We start from the raw sequence: 18769 nt of genomic DNA on the forward strand, positions 1-18769 counted from the left end.
GAACGTTTCCTTCCAAGGTTTGAGGAAATGCCTTCAGGTTTGTGTACTCCTGCTGACAAATGTATAAATAAACCAACCACCAACCAAGCAACAGACCGGGGTGAGAACATAACCTCCCTGGTGGAGCCGATAACAGTTGGAAGTGAACAGGAACAAACCCAAAGAAAAGTAATTACCTAAAAAAACAATAGACTATGCCATTCAAATGCAAATAAAACAGAAAATGATTCAAGTCTTATTAAAACATGCTCTGTTGTACTTGAGGGAAGACGCTTCATCGGAATCCCTGCAAAAACAATGAATAAATGATTAAATACATAATAAGTGACCAATCAATCATAAGTGACCAATAGAATGAGATCATGAATACAAGCAGCCCAAATGAGCTTTCTGCGTCAGGTGTCTGGGCCCAGAGACAGGGTGAGGAGCCTCTTATCAGGGTTCCTCTTGGGTGCTTTCCATTAGAAGATTACCAGGCACGCCAAACTGGGAGGAGACCGGGGGGGGCCTGGGGTACCACAGAGGAGCTGGAATAGGTAGCTGGGGAGAGGGATGTCTGGAACAACCTGGTGCCTCTACAACCTGATCTAGGATAAGGGGAAGAAAATGGATGGATGGATGCACAACATCATCTATGACTTCCCTATACAGACACTAGGATACATCACACATGATCATTTCTTAGCTTTGTATCCACTGAGCTATGAAGCGGACCCTGGTGTAAGATATACAATGACTTCTGCTGCAGGTACCACATTATCTCCTTCAAACCCCCCAAATTAAAAGTATTGATTTATTCGCGCTCACCAACCCCGGAGGCCTAACTGAGAGAGGAGGTGTGATGGATGAACTCGTCGTGTATGGCGAGGATGTGTACGGGTATCGGTCAGGGGAATCAGAACAGATGGCTGGGGAGGGATGTGTGGGGAGTAAGGGCATCGACTGCCGATGGGTGAGACAGTGACAGAGCACCGCGGGCCGAGGTTAGGGAGCCATTTGTAACAGCGACCCTGATTCCGAACAAGAGTCGACCCTGACCCCCCGCGGAACCTGTTGGACTATTTAGGAAAGACAGGCTGCTCTGTTTTTATCCCTGAGACTTATGTGGAGGTGCTTCCTCCTCTGCAGCATCCATCAGCGCTGAGAGGTAACAAACGAGGGTCCCCTTGTTTGGGCCGGGAGAAGAAACTGTCCCTCTGATAAACGATCTGCGAGACAACCTCGGAACACGGCCTTCTTGAAGTTGCTTTTGTCATCTGTGCACGGCAAACACACACATGCAAACACACACATGCAAACCACACATGCAACCACAAAGCCCATATACGAGACGAGCACCGTGCCTCGTGCTGCCCCGTGGGGGGGGGGGGACAAGGGGCGCTCTGTCCTGCAGCAGCCAGCACAAGTGATTAAGGGATTAGCGACGGAAAAGCAGGAGAAATATTCCTGCAGCGTAAACAGGTCCACGCACGGCAAAACAAACACGTCACCGGAGAAGAAGTGTTTACTCGCTGTGACTGATTATGGACGAGCACAGTGAGTCTATCGCTCGCTCTATAGTCGTAAACATGGGACGGCTCAACATAAAAACATCCTTTTTAGGTTTTGGCTGCAGGTTTAAACTGCATCTTATGTGGGAGTTGCATGCTTACACTGTTTTTATCTCTACGAATCATAAATAAAGTCTCAATATTTGTCATTTGTTGAATTTCTTCTTTCATTGCCCATTTGTTTTCCTCCGTTTTGAGGAGGTGACAAATCATTTTGTAGCACAGGGGCTTTCTACTTTAAAGCAACATTCTTTATTGCCCACCTTCAAATCATCTGTTGAGGCCTTGGGCGTACATGTGATTTTATAGTATCAGTGTTTTTAACTTTTTATTTTCTATGACTCATTCATACGTTTCTATGTCTGTTGTTTGTTTTGAATCCGTTTGCTGTGTTTTGGTTTGTTTGTGTGTTATTTGTCCCTGCTTGTATTTATATTTGAAACTTTTTTACTCCCTGGATGAAGAGATGTCAATCTCAATGGGACCTATCTGGTTAAATAAAGGGATGGATGAATAAATAATTATAAATAAATAAATAAATAAATAAATAAATAAATAAATAAATAAATAAATAAAATAAATTAAGTAGCATTGAGTTACCTTAGCTCAGCGCAGTGATTGAAAACAGGAGGAAAAAGTATATTCTGGCTCTGACCAGCACATCTAAAGCCCCCTGATTATCATATTATTCCCTTTAATATCTTGTTTGGTTGGTTTAATCCAAAGCTGATCTATAAAAAATAAAAAAAACCTGAGTGTGAAAACAACAAGTTGCAGTTTTAGGGAGGTTTGTGTTTTGGACTATTTCTCAGGTATTTCCCAGAAAACTCCAGAGGTTGCAGCAAGAGGCTAACAGTTTCCTCCTGTTTCCAGTCTTTATGCTAAGCTAGGCTAACTGTCTGCTGTCTGTGAGCCTATATTTAGTGGATTACTTTGACAATGGTGTTAATCTTCTCACAAAAAGCCTCGTTCAGACATGAAGTGAACCAAATTTCCACCTGGTGTCCTTCACATGAGCATCAGCATTGGTTTATTTAAAGAATTATCCAATGACATGGTTTATTATGTTTTGTTTTGTTTTATGAATAATAATAACACTCCAGGTAATTTCTCATGCGTAATTCAACAGGCAAAACCAACCAAAGGAACCTTGTTATTAAGAGATTTCCTTTCTCTTTCAGGCCACACCAAGCGAGTAATGGTAATTTCCCTCCTGCTATTTACTCCGGAAACACTGCAGCTTCACCCCTGCAGATAAACATCACACAGGAAACAGATAATCACAGCTGGAGGCACCATGCAGGCCCTGCCGTAACAAAAAATAGCTCGCTGATGGTATTAATATCAACGTCTACGCTCAACAAACTGATTTGTGGAAAAACACGTAAGGTCACCCTTTTAGTTCTGCCGTTCAGGAAGATCAGAAATAGAAGTTTGCCCGGAAAAACGAGGGGCTTGATAATTTGTGTGGGTTTGACGCTGTGTTAAGATGGATGAGTTAATGAGTGTTTGTTATTTTTACATTTACTGTAAAACCACAGGACTGTTAAGTGGCTAAATAGGGATTTCTCTGTTTTAGAAACAGATTAAATCAAATGAAAACAGATACAATAAAAGATAGTGTGGCAGCTTCTGATACCACATTATTGTTTATTATAAATTCTGATGTGATGGAGTCTGGCGTTTCCAGATAAACCAGAGAATAAATGCTTAAAGATTCCAAACTTAACTGGTTAAATCACCTTTGCCGACTTTCTACAAAAATCCTCTGCTTCCTCAGTTATACTTAACAATGCTACTGTAAAATAAAAGCAATTTACACAACTAAAAGCATTTTCCTGCATCTGGAAAGTCTCTGAACCCAATAAGTGGCTTTGCTGATTCAAAAATAAAAGGAAAAACTTAATAAAAAACATAATCTGAGGGAGGTTCCACTTCACACTCCCATTAAACATTAAAGTTATGTTGTTCGCACTGGCAGGAAATGTTTTACAGTGTGTTGTGATTACACGAGCCTCAGTGACGGTTAAATCACAGCTCAAAGATTTATATTTTTATTATTTTTCCGATAGCGTAAGTTCAGTTACCAAATCAAAACAGTGTATATAAGGAAACAAAGCATTATATTTGTATTCCAGTCACATTAGAGGTTGGAGTTGTACTTTCTACGAGTTCTCCGGCCACTTTCTGTGACTTGAGTCATAATTTGACAGAATTAGATATCAATCTGGATCAAATTACCCCGGAATGGGCTCGATTAATGGAAAATATGAATCAGACGGACAAGTCTGGTCCTTCAACATTGAAAACAACAGTTTGCCATTCTCCTGTTTGAGGCTCAGTGTCAAACATGTCTTAGCATATAACTGTCTGCATGTCCCAGTGCGGCTGGTGTGGGACATTTTTCTGTCCACGTCTCTCTGCAGTGACTCGTGCTGATAACAGCGATTCTAATCTAATCAACCAAATCCCTTCTTTCTCACAACCAGGGCATCTGGCAGAGAATCATGGGCCGATCATTGGCGTGATGATGGCTGCCTCCCCTCTGATGGCTGTGTGCCCAGTCCCCCAAAAAATCCCAGTTTGTGCTGCATGGGGACAGTGAAACGAGGACAGGATGACGATGAAGATGCTCAGATGGAAGACGTTAGGACAGTGGACGTAGAAGTAAAGGTGGATTTGTGGAGTTTGTGCTAAAAGGAGCTTTCGCCCCGGTGCTTCCTCACATTTAACAAACGACCACTGAAACTAGCTCATTTCTTCCTCCCACTCATCTTTTCCCTCATTTTCAAGCCGTAGATGCTGGAGAAAACCTCCCGCTTCCCTTCCAAATTTTACCCCTTTGATTATTTTGCGCTCATGGGTTGAGTCAGTTTCGCCCTTTCACAATAAAAAGGGGGCATTCTTTGACGTTCACCAGCTGCGAACTCAAAGACGTCATTGGACGAAGTTTAAAGGGCCGCGTAACGCCAACGCAGCTCCCTTCCTGTTTGAGAAGTCGGAGGAACCTTGAGATGATTTCTCACGTTAGGTAGAGGAACAGGAACTTGTATCATGTCCAAACACCGTCGTGAGAAACCGCCGTGATCACAGCGAAGGGCCCAAGTGTTTGACGTACTCCCTTCACTTCCCCTCCACTATGTCTCACTCCCGCCTTGCAGTGGATCTGAGGTGGGATCGCCTCGCACGATTTCCCTACATGCACTCCTTCTGTCCTCCCGGCCTTCATCACATCCTGCCACCCCTTTCTTCCTGTCGTCTGTAGAGCGCAAAGTCAGGAAATCGTCGTTTACTCACTCCTGGAAACAGCTTTTTCTGATTTCTCCCCTGCGTGTTTGTTTGTGTGCGCTGACATCTTGTCCTTCCATGTGGGCACATGAAAGAGGCTGTGCCAGGATGTATGTGTTTTCTATATACATACAGTAGTTGTGTGCAAACATGCGTGCCGGCATCGAGGAGAGGACAGGTGGACAGGACGTGACTCACTCTGCCACAACAAAACCCAGCAGCATTTATAACTCTGTTACGTTCGTGTCAAACCGGTTTGGCGGCCACGGCGAGCTGTCAGAGCGAAACATGGTGGTGGATCTAAACACGGTCCAGACACGGCAGAGACATTCACCATCTGTCTTCACGGGGGCGACGCTGACGGAGCAGACCCATGGATGGGCTGCAGATGTGCAGGCTGCTGCAGATACAGTAATAAGTAATAAGTACCAGCGGTGCACAGTGGGAAAGTGAATTCTGTGTGTTTCATTTGGTTCAAGATAGTCTCCATCATTTCGTAAAGAGATTTAATTACCCTGCACGCGAGCAAAGCCTGAAGCAGGGTGTTGATTGATCCTGCTTGTCTGAGTGTGTGTTTGCGTGTGTGTATTAAAGGTTCAGTGTGCAGAATTTAGTGACATCTAGTGGTGAAGTTGCATGTTGCAGCTGAACACCCCCTCACCACACCCTCCCCTTCCAAACATGAAAGAGAACCTGTGGAAACCTTCAGTTGTCAGACAAACTCAAAAGCTGTTTAGTTTGTCCAGTCTGGGCTACTGTAAAAAACATGGCGGCCTCCATAGAGAGGACCCGCTCCCGATATAAATATAAAAGGCCCATTCTAGGGTAAAGAAAACAACAATTTGTACAATTTAGACGAAACAAAACATCACTAGGATTATTTTATATTCAATTTCTGCCATTAAATCCCTTTCACCTAAATCTTACACACTGAACATTTAATATAAGAACTATGAGAAATGAGAAATACTCCATACACCACATTTACCTCATGAGTCTTAGTGTAACTCTCACAAGCATAAACTCAAATATGAACTCAAAACTCTCGCATTTGCTCTCAAGCATGTAAGAAGAACTTGATTTATTAAATGAGAAAAGACAGAGCAGAACAGAGGTAAAGATTAAAAAGGGATCCAGGATCTGTCTATGGTTTTTACCCAACTGCCTCTGGTCTGGGAGCCTGGAAATTGAGTTTCCAGACATCTCAGCGGAGGTGATCCAAGTCTCCCTGAAGTCCCACGACGCTCCCCTGTCCCTGGATGCTCTTTAAGGACCAGTGTTTTCTCAGGAGTCACTCAAACGCAAAAACAAAAGGCCGGGATGGACATAATTCAATCAAACAGAGCGGACGGTTTTTCCAGGTGTTGTAAGACCATGTGTTTTCGTGTGTTGTCGTCTGAGCAGAGCGCACGGTCAAGGACCGAGCCCCGAAAATACTCAACATTTGTTGCTCGTCAAAAACAGTTAATGAAATAAAACAAAACAAGATGTTGCAGACAGTGAATAAATTACACAATTTGGAACGTATAAAATATAATCAGTGATCATATAATCGCGACCTCCCCCCCGCCCCCCCGACGAGCGGATGATAACCACGTGTGAAAGCTCATCGGCTCGTGATTCTGTCGTCGCAACTCTTCAGCCCGACGACGGCGTAGCATCTCGGCGACAGCAGGGGATCGAAGAGCTGCACCAGCGCTGAGAGGGAGACGCTCTCCTGCAGCACAGAGACACACGTCCAGAAAACAACGGAATTAGAAACACATGGAACGTAAAACATTTTTCGGCTTCTCCTCCCAGTTTGGCTTTGTGACCCCTGGCGTCTGCCTGCTGTGTGATGCTCTTACTAATAAAGATTTCTCTATTGAATCTGCAGGGAAGAAACATCTGTACAAATATTTTGTCAGGAGGACTCGTGCGTAAAACAAGTTTGTCTTCCTGGATGGCTACAAATTGAATAGGGAATGTAAAGCCACGTTTGAAATAGACTTATGTGGATCGCCCCCTGGTGGCAGGTGACAGTATAGGTCATACATTTACGTTAGGTATATTTTTCTGTCCTGATTTTTTTTTTTCTTTTAGTTGTTTGATGTTAATAAAAATGGGTGAAATATCATGACTGACAGCTGAGATTGGTCCAGCATGTGTATCGGCTCTGGCTCCAAAAAGAGATGGCGGCGGCCATATCCGGGATATTTTGGCTTCATTTTGTCGCAATAGGGGGAAGTTGAGATGCATCGTCCATCTTTTTTTATACGTATGGCCAGACATGTACTTGCCGTTTAGCCACGTGTTTGCGTAGAAGACCAGTTGTGAAATCGTTCACATACTTGCTGTTACTGGGACATTCCACTAGAGGGGACTTTTGGATTTACATTCTGCAGATAAAAAACATGGCGGCACTGGAGGTCACGAGCTGCCCTTACACTGCCCCTACTGTTCGTGTGTGTACTGCATCTTGCGGACATGTAGCGTTACCAAACGGACGCAGGACAAGGCAAAGTTTTTCTCCGGTCTAATGCTGTACTTCTGTTGCGTCCTAACGATGCCATCACAATGTGAAGAAAAGGAAAAAGCCTGTTATTGTGACTTGGGAGCGCTCGTACGTTGTTCCGCTGCTCGTCTTGTCATCGCTCCATTTCAATACACGACGAGCTGCTTCTGTCATGTTGCACATTTTGGAGGAGTTTGGTTTATAAGTGAAACCAGATCGAAACAGCAGTTTCGGTCCAAGTTTCGGTGGATGCAAGTATATTGTGTGTGTGTGCAAGTGAAAGCAGCATTAGATGATGTGACTTTTGTACAGTGCCAGATGACAGCACCCCCCACCACCCCCCCAGCTGCATTTCCTTAACTCTCACACTGACGTCGTTTTCAACTCGTAAATAAACTGCAAGAGCAAAATAGAATTCATGAAATTCAGTTACGGCTTTTTGTTTTTTTTGGGGGCAGTGAGATTTTCAGAGGCCTCGGCCGTGTGGTTTCCTGAGGGTGGTGTCAAGCTGCAGGTAAAATCTATTTGTATTCAATATTTTCCTCTTAACCAAATCCCAACCAACCAGCTGATTGTATCATGAAGTGAAACCTGTGTGCCACATGACTGCTGGGTCATCTCACTGTGAGTTATAACAACACTCACTTCAGTGTTTGTACAGTTTGGTGTTCAGCACAACTTGTTTTTTGTACTTTTCAAGTTTTGTGTGTTTGTTAAATGCAATTCATTATCACACTCACATGGATTCTTTAACTTTTAGAGTCTTTAGCTTTCTTTATTGTATGTGTGTATTTATATGCATACCTGTGTATATATGTGTGTTTTTATTCATTATTTACACCAAGCACATTTTGCTTATTTGCTTGAAAAGCGCTGTATAAATACAATAAACATAAACAGATACGAAGTCTGTAAAAGGTTTATTTTGATCACTCATCCTGACGTGTTTCTCTCTATTATATTATATTATATTTTCCCTGTTTCTCTCGATTACCATGTAGCTGTGGAGTCACAATGATTCATGTCAGAGCTGACGTTTATTGTCAGATGTTCCGTACACTAGTATGACCACAACATAACAAGTACAAGTACATGTATAAACACATATATTTAGTTTTTTTTCCGGCCTCCACCTCCTCAGACTCATCCAGGATTTACGTCTATGATAATATGAATATTCAGTGTGAACACATTGAGGGATTTTACCTGTTCTTTCAGAAAACACAGACGATCCAGGAGAATCAGACCCTCGATGCACGGAGCCAGCGTCACCTTCAACTACACGACAGGAAGACGGGAGAGAAAGATTCATTCATCTACATGAAATAAACACAAGTGTTTTTCACAGTAACACACACGGTAACACATCTGCTGATATGTCCTATTAAAAGCTACTCCCACTAATGTGACCAGTGTCTTCTCAGTAACTGGGGGATGATCCCTGAAAACCAGTCGACTGGAAAATTGTGTTCAGAGTAAAGTGGATGATTAAGCAGGTGTAGGTGGGCGTGCAAACCAAATATGGTTACTATGGCGCCGGACAAAATGCCCTTGCACCTTCAAAACAACAGTTCACAAACCCAAAAACTAGAGAAGGGCCTCACCATGTTAAAGGCGTTCATCTCGCCCATGCGTGGCCTGTACGTGTCGTGGTAACCCTGGATGACGTCGTCCGTTAACTGAGGAACAACCGAGATAATGTGAATACAGGGGAATAAAAGAGAGTGAAGAAGAAAGAGAGGAAGCATCTCAAACTCCCTTTATCGGCCTGATACAAATTTGTTGACTGCGATATTCTGGCTCTACCTTTGATTCGTCCAGCTCCAGTCTGAGTAGAGCTCGACGAACGTAGTCCACGAAGGATTTAGCCTTGGAGTACACTTTCCCCACTCGCTTCTCACTGTGGAACAAACACACATGTGCACATACGGTCATTCCTGAGTCCCTGAACATCTCATTTCCACCTGGTGGAAGAAACAACATTCGCTCCACGTGCATTTCCTGTTTTTTTCTTCACTGTTAAACACGTCTACAGGACTAAACTGTGATGAATAGACGCAGCCCGGAGGAAACCAATGGATATTCGATCCCGATCTGATGTTGGTCATTAAACTGAAGGTCACAGAGCAGTGGGGACCTGTGTCTTTTAGGAATCTTTCATCAAGTCTGCACCGATAAGAGCTAATTGGAATCTGCAACGTTTACCTGAATCGTTCGTTTAACAGAGGAGAGCAACGACCGTCCTCCAACAGATCTGGATCCAGATCAGGACTGAAATGTCCCTAAATTGTCAGTCACTAATGATGCTAATTACCAACAGCAAATGAGCGGGAAAGCTTCATTTGTATAAAAAGCAAAGAGCGGCTCATTATCCTCATTTAGTGATAAAATGTTCATCAGAATCTCCCCGAGCCCAAATTAACGTCTTCAAACTGATTGTTTTTTGTGTCAGACGGTCGAGAACCCAAAGACAAAACATACTTAATGTAAAAAGATGAAAGAAGAAGATAAAATAAAGTGCTTTTCTAGAAATGGTAACATTGTCTTTTAAGTTGTTTTTTTTTTAACAGAAATTCATGGAAGGAGAGGATGAATCCTAACTGTGATGATCCCCTGACCTTTCCTCTAGCGCCACCATGAGGATGACTTTTGTCAGTTTGAGTTTTTAAATAAACCAGAAACAAAAAAAGAATATACAGTATGTTCCTGTCTGTTACCTTTTATAGGAGCTGTAGTGATCCCTCAGAATAATGTGAAGAACTGCTCGGTAGAACAGAGACTCCATCTGAATCTGTAGAAAAGATCGGATGTTACTTTACGCCACATGATGCCCTTTACTGTATTTTTCAAAATAAGTTTATTATCCCCTCCAGACCCATCCAACACGTGTACGAATGCTCGATAAACATTTCTGACACTTTCCGAGCCCAGGCCTTTTTCCGATTCTGTCGCCGGCTCCAGAAAAGTAATCAATCCTCGGCGTGATTGCATTAATATTTATAAATATTCCATACGAACGTGTGAGCGTATCGTGTGTCAGCTGTGGCCTGGAGCTCGGCGCTCTGCATTTATAAATAAACACACCGCAGCCCACCACAGACTGAAAAACAATGGCAGAATTAATGGGCTGATTGTTTGAACGCAGGCGGGAGATTAACGGCGATGATAACCGAGACGTGAAGGATTGCGAACCCTCCCGTGTTTGATGGATTTGTTTTGATGGGTGCGAAGACATTTAACTCCCATTCGTTTACAATGATGACTGCTAGTTTATGATATTGATTACACACAGTATGCATTCCTTACTCACCCCCTGGCCGAGTGAGACCCTCTCCAGCGCCTGTGTTTTTCCAGAAAAAACGATATAAAGCGTTAATACGAGCTAAAAACCACCGGGACACAAATACCATTCCCTGCTGTTTGCAGTCAATTCATTCACTTGGATTCAGGCTCTTGTTACGGAGCCACAGAAACGGTCGCTGCTACATGTTTGTGTTCACGAAGATGCTGCTGTGCACTTTTTTTGCGGCGTCGCTCAAACTCACCAAACACGCAGACATCCTGGCGTTCCTGCCGCAGAAGCAGGACTGGCTGCGGAGGTACCGACTCAGAGGGAAACCACACACACTGTGCAAACACTCTGTGAGGAGGAAAACACACAGGAATTATAACAGTGAGGGGACTGATCAGCGCGTGTTGAATAATCTCGTTGCAATCAGTGGATATGAATTTTAAATATCTGCCAGGGGAAGCTCGAGTTAATTTTAAATTATGTTAATGAAGAATCCATCTTCTTTTTCTTCTTCATTTTATCTTCTCGATCGTCTTTATAGATTTGACTTGAATGACTCTGCAAGCACCGGATTTTTGTTTTGAATCTGCACCAAATTGCACACACTCATAAATATCTGCCTAGTAAACATGCCTGATTTTATTTGTTATTAAAAAACTGTGATTTATTTTCTGAGAAATCAATAAGTGAAAGATTTTGAGTTCTTTCCTGAACCATAACACAAAATCTCCCAGCAAGTTTCATGATAATCCGTCCAACTAACAAACAAATAAACAAAAACAGACAAAACCTGCTCAGTGGAGGTAACAGTCATTTACTAGCATCTTAAAGGACATTTTGGGAAATACACATATTTGGTTTCATTGCCCAGAGTTACACGAAAACACACACACACACACACACACACACACACACACACACACACACACACACACACACACACACACACACACACACACACACACACACACACACACACACACACACACACACACACACACACACAGCTTCCCAATGGGAGCGCACCGAGTGTGACTTGACAGCCTGCCATCCTTCTCATGTCACTTCTAAAAAGGGTCAGTGACCGAGGCTGAGACGCGGCGAGTCCAGAGGGACGCGGTCAAAGGAAGCACTAATAACATGTGCAGCTGGGGCCGCTCATGAAAACTGCTCTGGACACGCTAACATGGAGGCGGTTGGGTCAGCTCCCCCCCCCCCCTTCAGCCCGGCACATGGCGCCCTGACACAGGCCCTTAGCGGTAATTGAAGCGGACAAGCCTTTCCTCAGTCTGACGTGTAGATTACAGCCCGTACATGAGGCTGTTTATAATAACCGGCCTTGTGCTGACCACGGAGATCACATCTGAAGTGGCCGTGTGCATGCACTGCAATCAAAAAGACAAATATTTCTCATGTCCTTGTGCACAACTGGACCCGTTCCACTTGAAAAATGCGGACGTGAGACGCCTGAGCTCTCTCGTCTGTGAGCACTTGTGAGTAAATACGATGAGATTGGACACAAAGTTCTGACGTCATCTGCACGAAATGAACGATGCATTTGAGGAATCGCCTCATTCCCGAAAGATCAGATCGTACAAATATGCAACCGCCGTCTATATAACGAAGCTTTTCAGCTTTTTAGCTCCTTTCTGGGTCGAAGCGGGCCACCACACGAGCTGGCCTGCATCCCAGACTGCACTGCAACATGGGAGAGAGAGAGAGAGAGTGTGTGAGAGCATGTGTGTGTGTGTGTGTGAATTCCTTTTGTTCCTCTCTATAAAAGATGTGTTTCGAGAAACAAGCACTGAGAGGAGTGTTTTCAATCAGCTGTCATGAGATCATCCCCCCCCTTGGCTGAAGCTGCAACGGCCCTGATGACGCCAGGGTCGGAGGGCGCGCTGCTAAGAGGCGATGACTTTATCGACTTCAGCGAGGATTCTTTCTTAAACTCTGCTTTCAGACAAGCGACGAAGTCCGGACATTTTCCTGAAATCTTCCACAGGGGCCTGTATGTGAGAACGCAAATGTCCGAGTCAGTTGCACTGGACATTTTTCCCCCTAGATCCAGAGTAAAATACCCAGAATATTTCTGAGTGAGAACATGTGAGAATACAGCATGACGGACGCAAAACTGTAAGAATAAAAATATCGACGAGGGTCGATGTGCAAGACTCAGATGAAGATTTTAACTCGGAAAGACCACGAGATTCAAGAGCTTTCGGCGATAAGGGGGAGAGCAGCCAAGAAGAAGAACTACGAACACAGTATCAGTCACCTCCAAATGACTTTCATCTAGATTAAAGGGTTAATAAATACTAAACACAGATATCCTAAATCCATAAATCCACTATAATGGCTCAAACGGGGACATTTCTGAACTTCTCCAGCCACGAGGGAAACTGGGCTTGAGTGCTCAGACTTTCAGTGGAACTGTGTGTGAGGGTGGAGGAGTCTCATTGAAAAACAAGTAGAGAGATGATGTTGATTCAAGAGAACAGATTGTATTTTAAAAGGTTTTTAGGAAATTTTGGCTGAAATAAAAAACGCCGGAGTCCTCAACCAATCAGGGATGTTTCCTGCAAAGGGTTCGTGTGTGTGTGTGTGTGTGTGTGTGTGTGTGTGTGTGTGTGTGTGTGTGTGTGTGTGTGTGTGTGTGTGTGTGTGTGTGTGTGTGTGTGTGTGTGTGTTTGTGTGTGCGTGCGTGCGTGTGTTTACTGGTGTGTGTGGTTACCCTGTGCGGCCGGGTCAAACTCCTCAGACAGCAGGTGATAGCAGCAGCCCACGCTGCAGACTGCGGCCAGCTCCGGTTTGGCCACAAACATCCGCAGGGTGCTGGGAGCCAAGTCGCCGCACGTGTGCAGGCCGACCACGACGGCGTCCTCGAGGGGGGAGAAAGCACGCAGAGAAAGAAGAGAAGGGAAGAAGCAGAGGAGAGGAAGGAGATCGATGGTGAACTTTATTGATGATGACGCGCCTGCACATTTGGCGCAGCGGTCGCATCCCACACTCGCCGCGGTGATGCGAACTCCAGCTGCGGTGACAGACGTGTAATTTCAGGAGCTGCCTGGCCCTCCTGTCTGCACCGTCACCCGACACGCACTAAATCTATTTCCAACATTTTACTTTTGGACTCGTTTGCGTCTGCTCACCTCCAGCTCGTCGATGAGCTCTCGCAGCTCCGTCTCCGCGGTGACGTACGACGTGAGGGGCGAAAATACGGTGGCGGCGCTCTCGCCTCTGTTCTGGGCTTTCCTCTCCAGGTTGTCCCTCTTCCTCCTCTCCCTCTCCTCCTCGCTCAGCCGGCTGGGGGGAATTCTGGGGGATGTAGTCTCTATCACGTCCACTGACAGGGAGCTAAGGAAGAGCTCATCGGTTCCTGGGTTTATTGTGGGGCTGACATCTGATAATACAGTTGAAACCTTCTCCTCCTCCTGTGACACGATTCCTCCCGCAGCACCACATAAAACTCCCCTGTCTCCAATCGCTCCAGGTTTTCTTTCCACTTCTAACTCCTCCTGGGGTGAATGCGCGGCCTCTCCACGTGCCCTCGCCGCCTTGCTGTGCTTCTGGTAGACCCTGGAGAACTTCTTCAGCTTCCTGTTCCTCTCCTGGGCTCCGTGGGTGTTGCTGCTGGAGGAGTCGATGCCGTAGACCCGGAGACCGTACCGCAGCGACAGGAAGGAACTCAGGTAGCCCTTCCCCGAGCCCACATCTATCACCTGGGTGGGAGAAGAAAAGATGGGAGGAGAAATAAATTCCTAAATTGGGGTCGTACGGCTAAACTTCTCCCAGTTTACAGTTGTATGACTCTACCTGTTTGACTCCACAGTGCTGGGCCAAACGTGCCACCACCTCAGACATGGCCTGGACCTCATGAGATTTTTTGGAGTTCATGAACTCATCTGTTTCCAGCTCAGCACCTGGAGCATCACAGCATCAGAAAAGTGACAACATATTCACATGTACTGTTCTTTTAAACAAGTCCCAGATCCATCCTGGGTATGTTCATACCTTCGTCGCTGCTTCCTGTCTCAGCGCCACCCTCAGACCCGGTCCCTCTGAGGCCCTGCAGCAGCTCCTCCCTGCTCCAGCACACTCCGAGGCCTGGGAGAGAGTGGGCCCTGGCCGCCCGCAGGAGTTCATGGATGTCGACCAGTCGATTTGTTTCACAGCAAAATCCAAACGTGGTCCTGGGCGGATCTGTTTTGGGAAGAAAGGCACAGAAACATCAGCAAAGTTGCACAAAACTGGATTTACCAATGTAGATATTAAGCAGAGACTTAAAATTAATATCTATTCTAATTCAGAAGTTTAATTTGTCTTTTATAAGAATGAATGAAATCATGTAAAGGATTTGTTCATTATCTAATACAAAGGACTTTAAATAGTGGTGCTTTCAGCATTGATTTAATGTTTAACAGCAGCAGCTGGATTGTAACTGGACCTACTGTATGTTAGTTTTTCTGACTAATTGATTAATTGACTAGTATTTGCAGCTTTAGCCTTGCATCCAAAAAGTGGTTGTAATTATAATAATACAAATAAGTTTAAAATAATCATATAATAATATATACTTAAATATGATATGAAATATTTTATAAAATAATTTAGAAATAAAACAATGAAATATACTGAAATAAATTGCTTTTCACAAGTTTACTCCACAAACTTTTTAAATCAAATTATTTTATGGCCACACATTTATTGACCTTTAGCTTTGGGCTCTGGCTCCCCCTGCTGGCCACCGCAGGAGCTGACAGCAGACAGGACCTCTTCCGGCGTCACGGCCACGAAGCGCGTCCACACGTCGCGCGTGTAAAAGTCCACAGTGTGCGCGTCGGCGATGCTCAGAGTCACCGACAGGAAGCGCGTGACTCCGTGGATCCTCTGCTGGATGTCCGAGAGGTTCAGAGAGGAGCCCCACATGTTCGATTCCCACCGAACTGACGCGTGGGAGAAGTCGTCCGCTGATGACGTGGGTCCAGACATTATCAATCGAAAATGGTGTTTAATTATTTCCAAGCAAGAAACTAAAACTCTGAACAACACTGCATTTTATTTACTACAAAGCACTTATTGGTAAATTCCTGATTGTCTGACATGGTTTTTTAAAGATTCAGTGTGTAGAATTTAGTGACATCTAGTGGTGAGGTTGCATATTGCAGCTGAATACCTGCAGTGATAAAGAGATCACTGCAAGATTATTAGTTTATTTATTTGCCGTAAAAATGAAATGAATATTTTTGTTTCATTCTTAGATAGATAGATAGATAGATAGATAGATAGATGGATAGACAGATAGATAGATAGATAGGTAGATGGATAGATAGATTCAAGATTCAAGATTCACATATAGATAGATAGATGGATAGATAGATAGATAGATAGATAGAACATTTCTCCACTGAAATAAAATGTCTGTCATACACAGTGAGATGCAGATTTTGGACAAATCGACATTAGACGCTCTGGGATCGACTTAACGTGGCTGCTCTCTTACCACGTCATCTCCCCGCGACCACTGAAACCTCCACATGTAAACATCTCACGTCTTTTTTGAAGATTTGGCTCAAATGGCGCCGACAGATCGGAAAACGACGAGTAACAAGTTTACAGGGAAAGATGGAAACTGGAAGAAATCGAACAGCAACGTCCAGGGGGTGAAGAAGAAGAAATGGACCCCGGATCACAAAGTGTTCGAAGGCAGCGTTAGTGAAGGTACTTGTATTTTATTTAGCTTCTCTGTTGAAGTACTTGTACTGTAGTTAGATACTGAGAAAATATTTAAATCACACAAGCAGAGAAATATCCAGGTACAGTACTTTTAAATGTTGAAATATGCATGTCACCAAACTCAACCTAGAAATATACTAATTTAATTCCTCTGCTTCTTTTGTCAAAATGTCCTGCTAGATAAAATATTTAATAACACATTTTATTAAACATCTGTATCTTCTGATAAATTCGGCATAGAAATGATCCAATAATTATTGAACAATAAGTGCCAATTTGAACTTGTGTGTATGTTTCACTCCTCAGGTCAAGGGTTTGCCTTCAAGAGGAAGGAGAAAGTCCGACACGAGTACAACAAGCTGCTGCGGAAGGAGAAGAGGAGGAACCCTGAGTCCAAGCAGCTGTACCAGGAGGAGTATCCAGAACACCTCCGACATCTGTACCAGGCCGAGGCACAGAAACTCAAACAGGAGGCCTGGACCAACAGGGTGAACAGGAGCAAGCTGAGGGTGAAGAGGAAGGAGACAGAAGAAGAAGAAACAGATGAAGATGATGATGATGATACAAAAGAGATGGAAGCTGCAGATCCAGATCCAGAAGTGACTGGTGGATCTGAGCCGACAGGTTCTGTGACTGGGGACGCTGATCCGTCTGCAGCCGCAGAGAAAGAGAGGTATATTATGGTTTCACCCCCCGTCCATTTATTTGTTTGTCTGCTAGTTAGCAGCTTTACGCTAAAACTACTGGACGTATTCCACGAAACTTGGTAGAAGGACGTGATATCGATCAGGGAAGAACCCATTAAATATCAATGTGGATCCAGTTGTATTTCACTAATTTCCTAGAGAATAATTAATGGATCTAGATTTCTTTTCAATTGGCTCTATTGAATTTAAGGGGACTCTTCTGATTTCCATTCTAGTTTTGGCATGAAGTCCAAAAAGATGAACAACGTATATTTTCAAGCACATTTCCCACTGTTATGTGGATGTTTTCCAGAATTTGTGAGACTGATTTGAACGAGTTCAACCTCAAATTTTCTTACATTAGAAAAACAATAATTCGGTACGAATATTGTATATAAGAAAAGAGTTGTGCAACCGAATTACCACAATATCAGAGCTATTATGTTTATCAAAATATTCACTGGAGTTTGTATCATGTTGATGTTCATTATTAGTTTCAGGCAAAAGCAGGGTCCATTAAAACAAAGAGGTATTTTAGCTTGATGACACCTGATGCTTGATGTAATTCTCACAGCTTTGGTAGTATCCCAAAAAACGAATGTTTGCAGTCTATAGACAACTTCAGATTAAAAATCTAATTGTATCGATCAGACGCAGTAATACTTCCTCGCTAATGTTCCCCTCTAGTCTCCCAATGAGCAACCGCATGAGGAAGAAAATGCAGAAGAAGACGTCGTACCAGAAGACGAAAGAGGAGTTTGAGACAATCAAAGAAAAGCAGAGGCAGAAGAAAGGGGTGAGCTGTTTTCACCGTCTTACTTCTCATTCCATATTCTGTTTCCTCTGAGTTTTTATTTGACTTGACTTCAAAGTCTTGACGCTCTGGTTGTGTTGTTCCTCGGCAGGAGTTCTTGAAGAACAAGCAGCAGAGAGAAGAAGCCATTCAAAAGTACAAGCAGAAAAAGTTGGAGACGTTTCAGATTCTGAGCAAGAAGACAAAGAAGGGGCAGCCGAACCTGAACCTGCAGATGGAGTATTTGCTTCAGAAGATCCAGAGAACTGAGAAATGAACCTGGGAACAATTGAACTGACGACCGGACCTTTCCTGAATCTGACTCTTTTTAAACACCTGATGTGGTGCATCAGGATTCTTTCACTCATGCTTCACACGTCGAGTGATAATCTGAGACTGATTTGCTGTTTCGTGCTTTTTTTCTGTTTTATTTTGTAGTATTTGGCCCTAGACAATGCTGAGGGCCCATTTTATTCCCAGACCACAAGATGGCGTTGTAATGCATAAACAGATGGAAAAACCTGCTTGTGTAAGACATTCATTGAAGGTTATATTCACAAGATTTTAAACATTAACACAGCGGCCAACTAAATAAATCACGTTCCCTATGAATGTTTATTTTAAATACTGCATGATAGCGAGACGTGTCCAGCTCCAATCAGCAGCGAGGTAAACCTGACACCCGAGTGCATGCGTAATAGGTTTTGGTTCAAGATGCGACTGCGACATCTAGAGGTTGATGAATATCATATATTTAACCTTTAACCATAGAGTGTACTGTATATTAAGATGGGCAACATGACAGCTCACAAAAGTGAAGCCAATACGTGTTGATCACCACTTGTCATAAGCCCCGCCTCCTCAATGTTATTGAATGGAACAGTCAAAATAATTTTTCTGAAACGTGGTTTAGATCATTTCAGGACGTGGAGA

General features: G+C 43.7%; 2 protein-coding genes across 3 annotated transcripts; one reads left to right on the forward strand and one right to left on the reverse strand.

Moving 5' to 3' along the window:
- Positions 1 to 452: 452 nt before the first annotated feature.
- Positions 453 to 15550, reverse strand: mettl25 (methyltransferase like 25). Of its 2 annotated transcripts, none has more exons than XM_035147024.2 (12): positions 15334 to 15550; positions 14636 to 14824; positions 14438 to 14544; positions 13774 to 14343; positions 13356 to 13503; positions 10878 to 10972; positions 10643 to 10672; positions 10050 to 10123; positions 9139 to 9232; positions 8937 to 9011; positions 8539 to 8610; positions 453 to 587 (listed from the first exon to the last, which is right to left on the reverse strand). In XM_035147024.2, exons 1-12 carry the CDS (start codon positions 15548 to 15550, stop codon positions 576 to 578), a joined length of 1683 nt encoding a protein of 560 aa, XP_035002915.2. In that variant the 3' UTR covers positions 453 to 575. The 2 variants fall into 2 exon arrangements, with proteins under 2 accessions (XP_035002915.2, XP_035002914.2); XM_035147023.2 differs by lacking the exon at positions 453 to 587 and adding an exon at positions 5882 to 6555.
- ccdc59 (coiled-coil domain containing 59) lies at positions 15460 to 18358 on the forward strand. The gene is made up of 5 exons (XM_035147028.2): positions 15460 to 15599; positions 16056 to 16342; positions 16664 to 17030; positions 17731 to 17839; positions 17949 to 18358. Exons 2-5 carry the CDS (start codon positions 16198 to 16200, stop codon positions 18111 to 18113), a joined length of 786 nt encoding a protein of 261 aa, XP_035002919.2. The 5' UTR covers positions 15460 to 15599; positions 16056 to 16197; the 3' UTR covers positions 18114 to 18358.
- The last annotated feature ends 411 nt before the right edge of the window (positions 18359 to 18769 follow it).

This window comes from Hippoglossus stenolepis, chromosome 22, assembly GCF_022539355.2.
Source record: "Hippoglossus stenolepis isolate QCI-W04-F060 chromosome 22, HSTE1.2, whole genome shotgun sequence".
NCBI classification, from domain to species: Eukaryota; Metazoa; Chordata; class Actinopteri; order Pleuronectiformes; family Pleuronectidae; genus Hippoglossus; species Hippoglossus stenolepis.

Coding starts and splice junctions, on each gene's coding strand:
- mettl25 (XM_035147023.2), bottom strand. CDS start 15,550: ATGTGGGGCTCCTCTCTGAACCTCTCGGACATCCAGCAGAGGATCCAC. Junction 10,973..13,355: donor GTTTGACCCGGCCGCACAGG/GTAACCACACAC, acceptor TCCTCCTCACAG/AGTGTTTGCACAGTGTGTGT. Junction 10,673..10,877: donor CCAGGATGTCTGCGTGTTTG/GTGAGTTTGAGC, acceptor GGAAAAACACAG/GCGCTGGAGAGGGTCTCACT.
- ccdc59 (XM_035147028.2), top strand. CDS start 16,198: ATGGCGCCGACAGATCGGAAAACGACGAGTAACAAGTTTACAGGGAAA. Junction 16,343..16,663: donor CGAAGGCAGCGTTAGTGAAG/GTACTTGTATTT, acceptor TTCACTCCTCAG/GTCAAGGGTTTGCCTTCAAG. Junction 17,840..17,948: donor AGCAGAGGCAGAAGAAAGGG/GTGAGCTGTTTT, acceptor GTTCCTCGGCAG/GAGTTCTTGAAGAACAAGCA.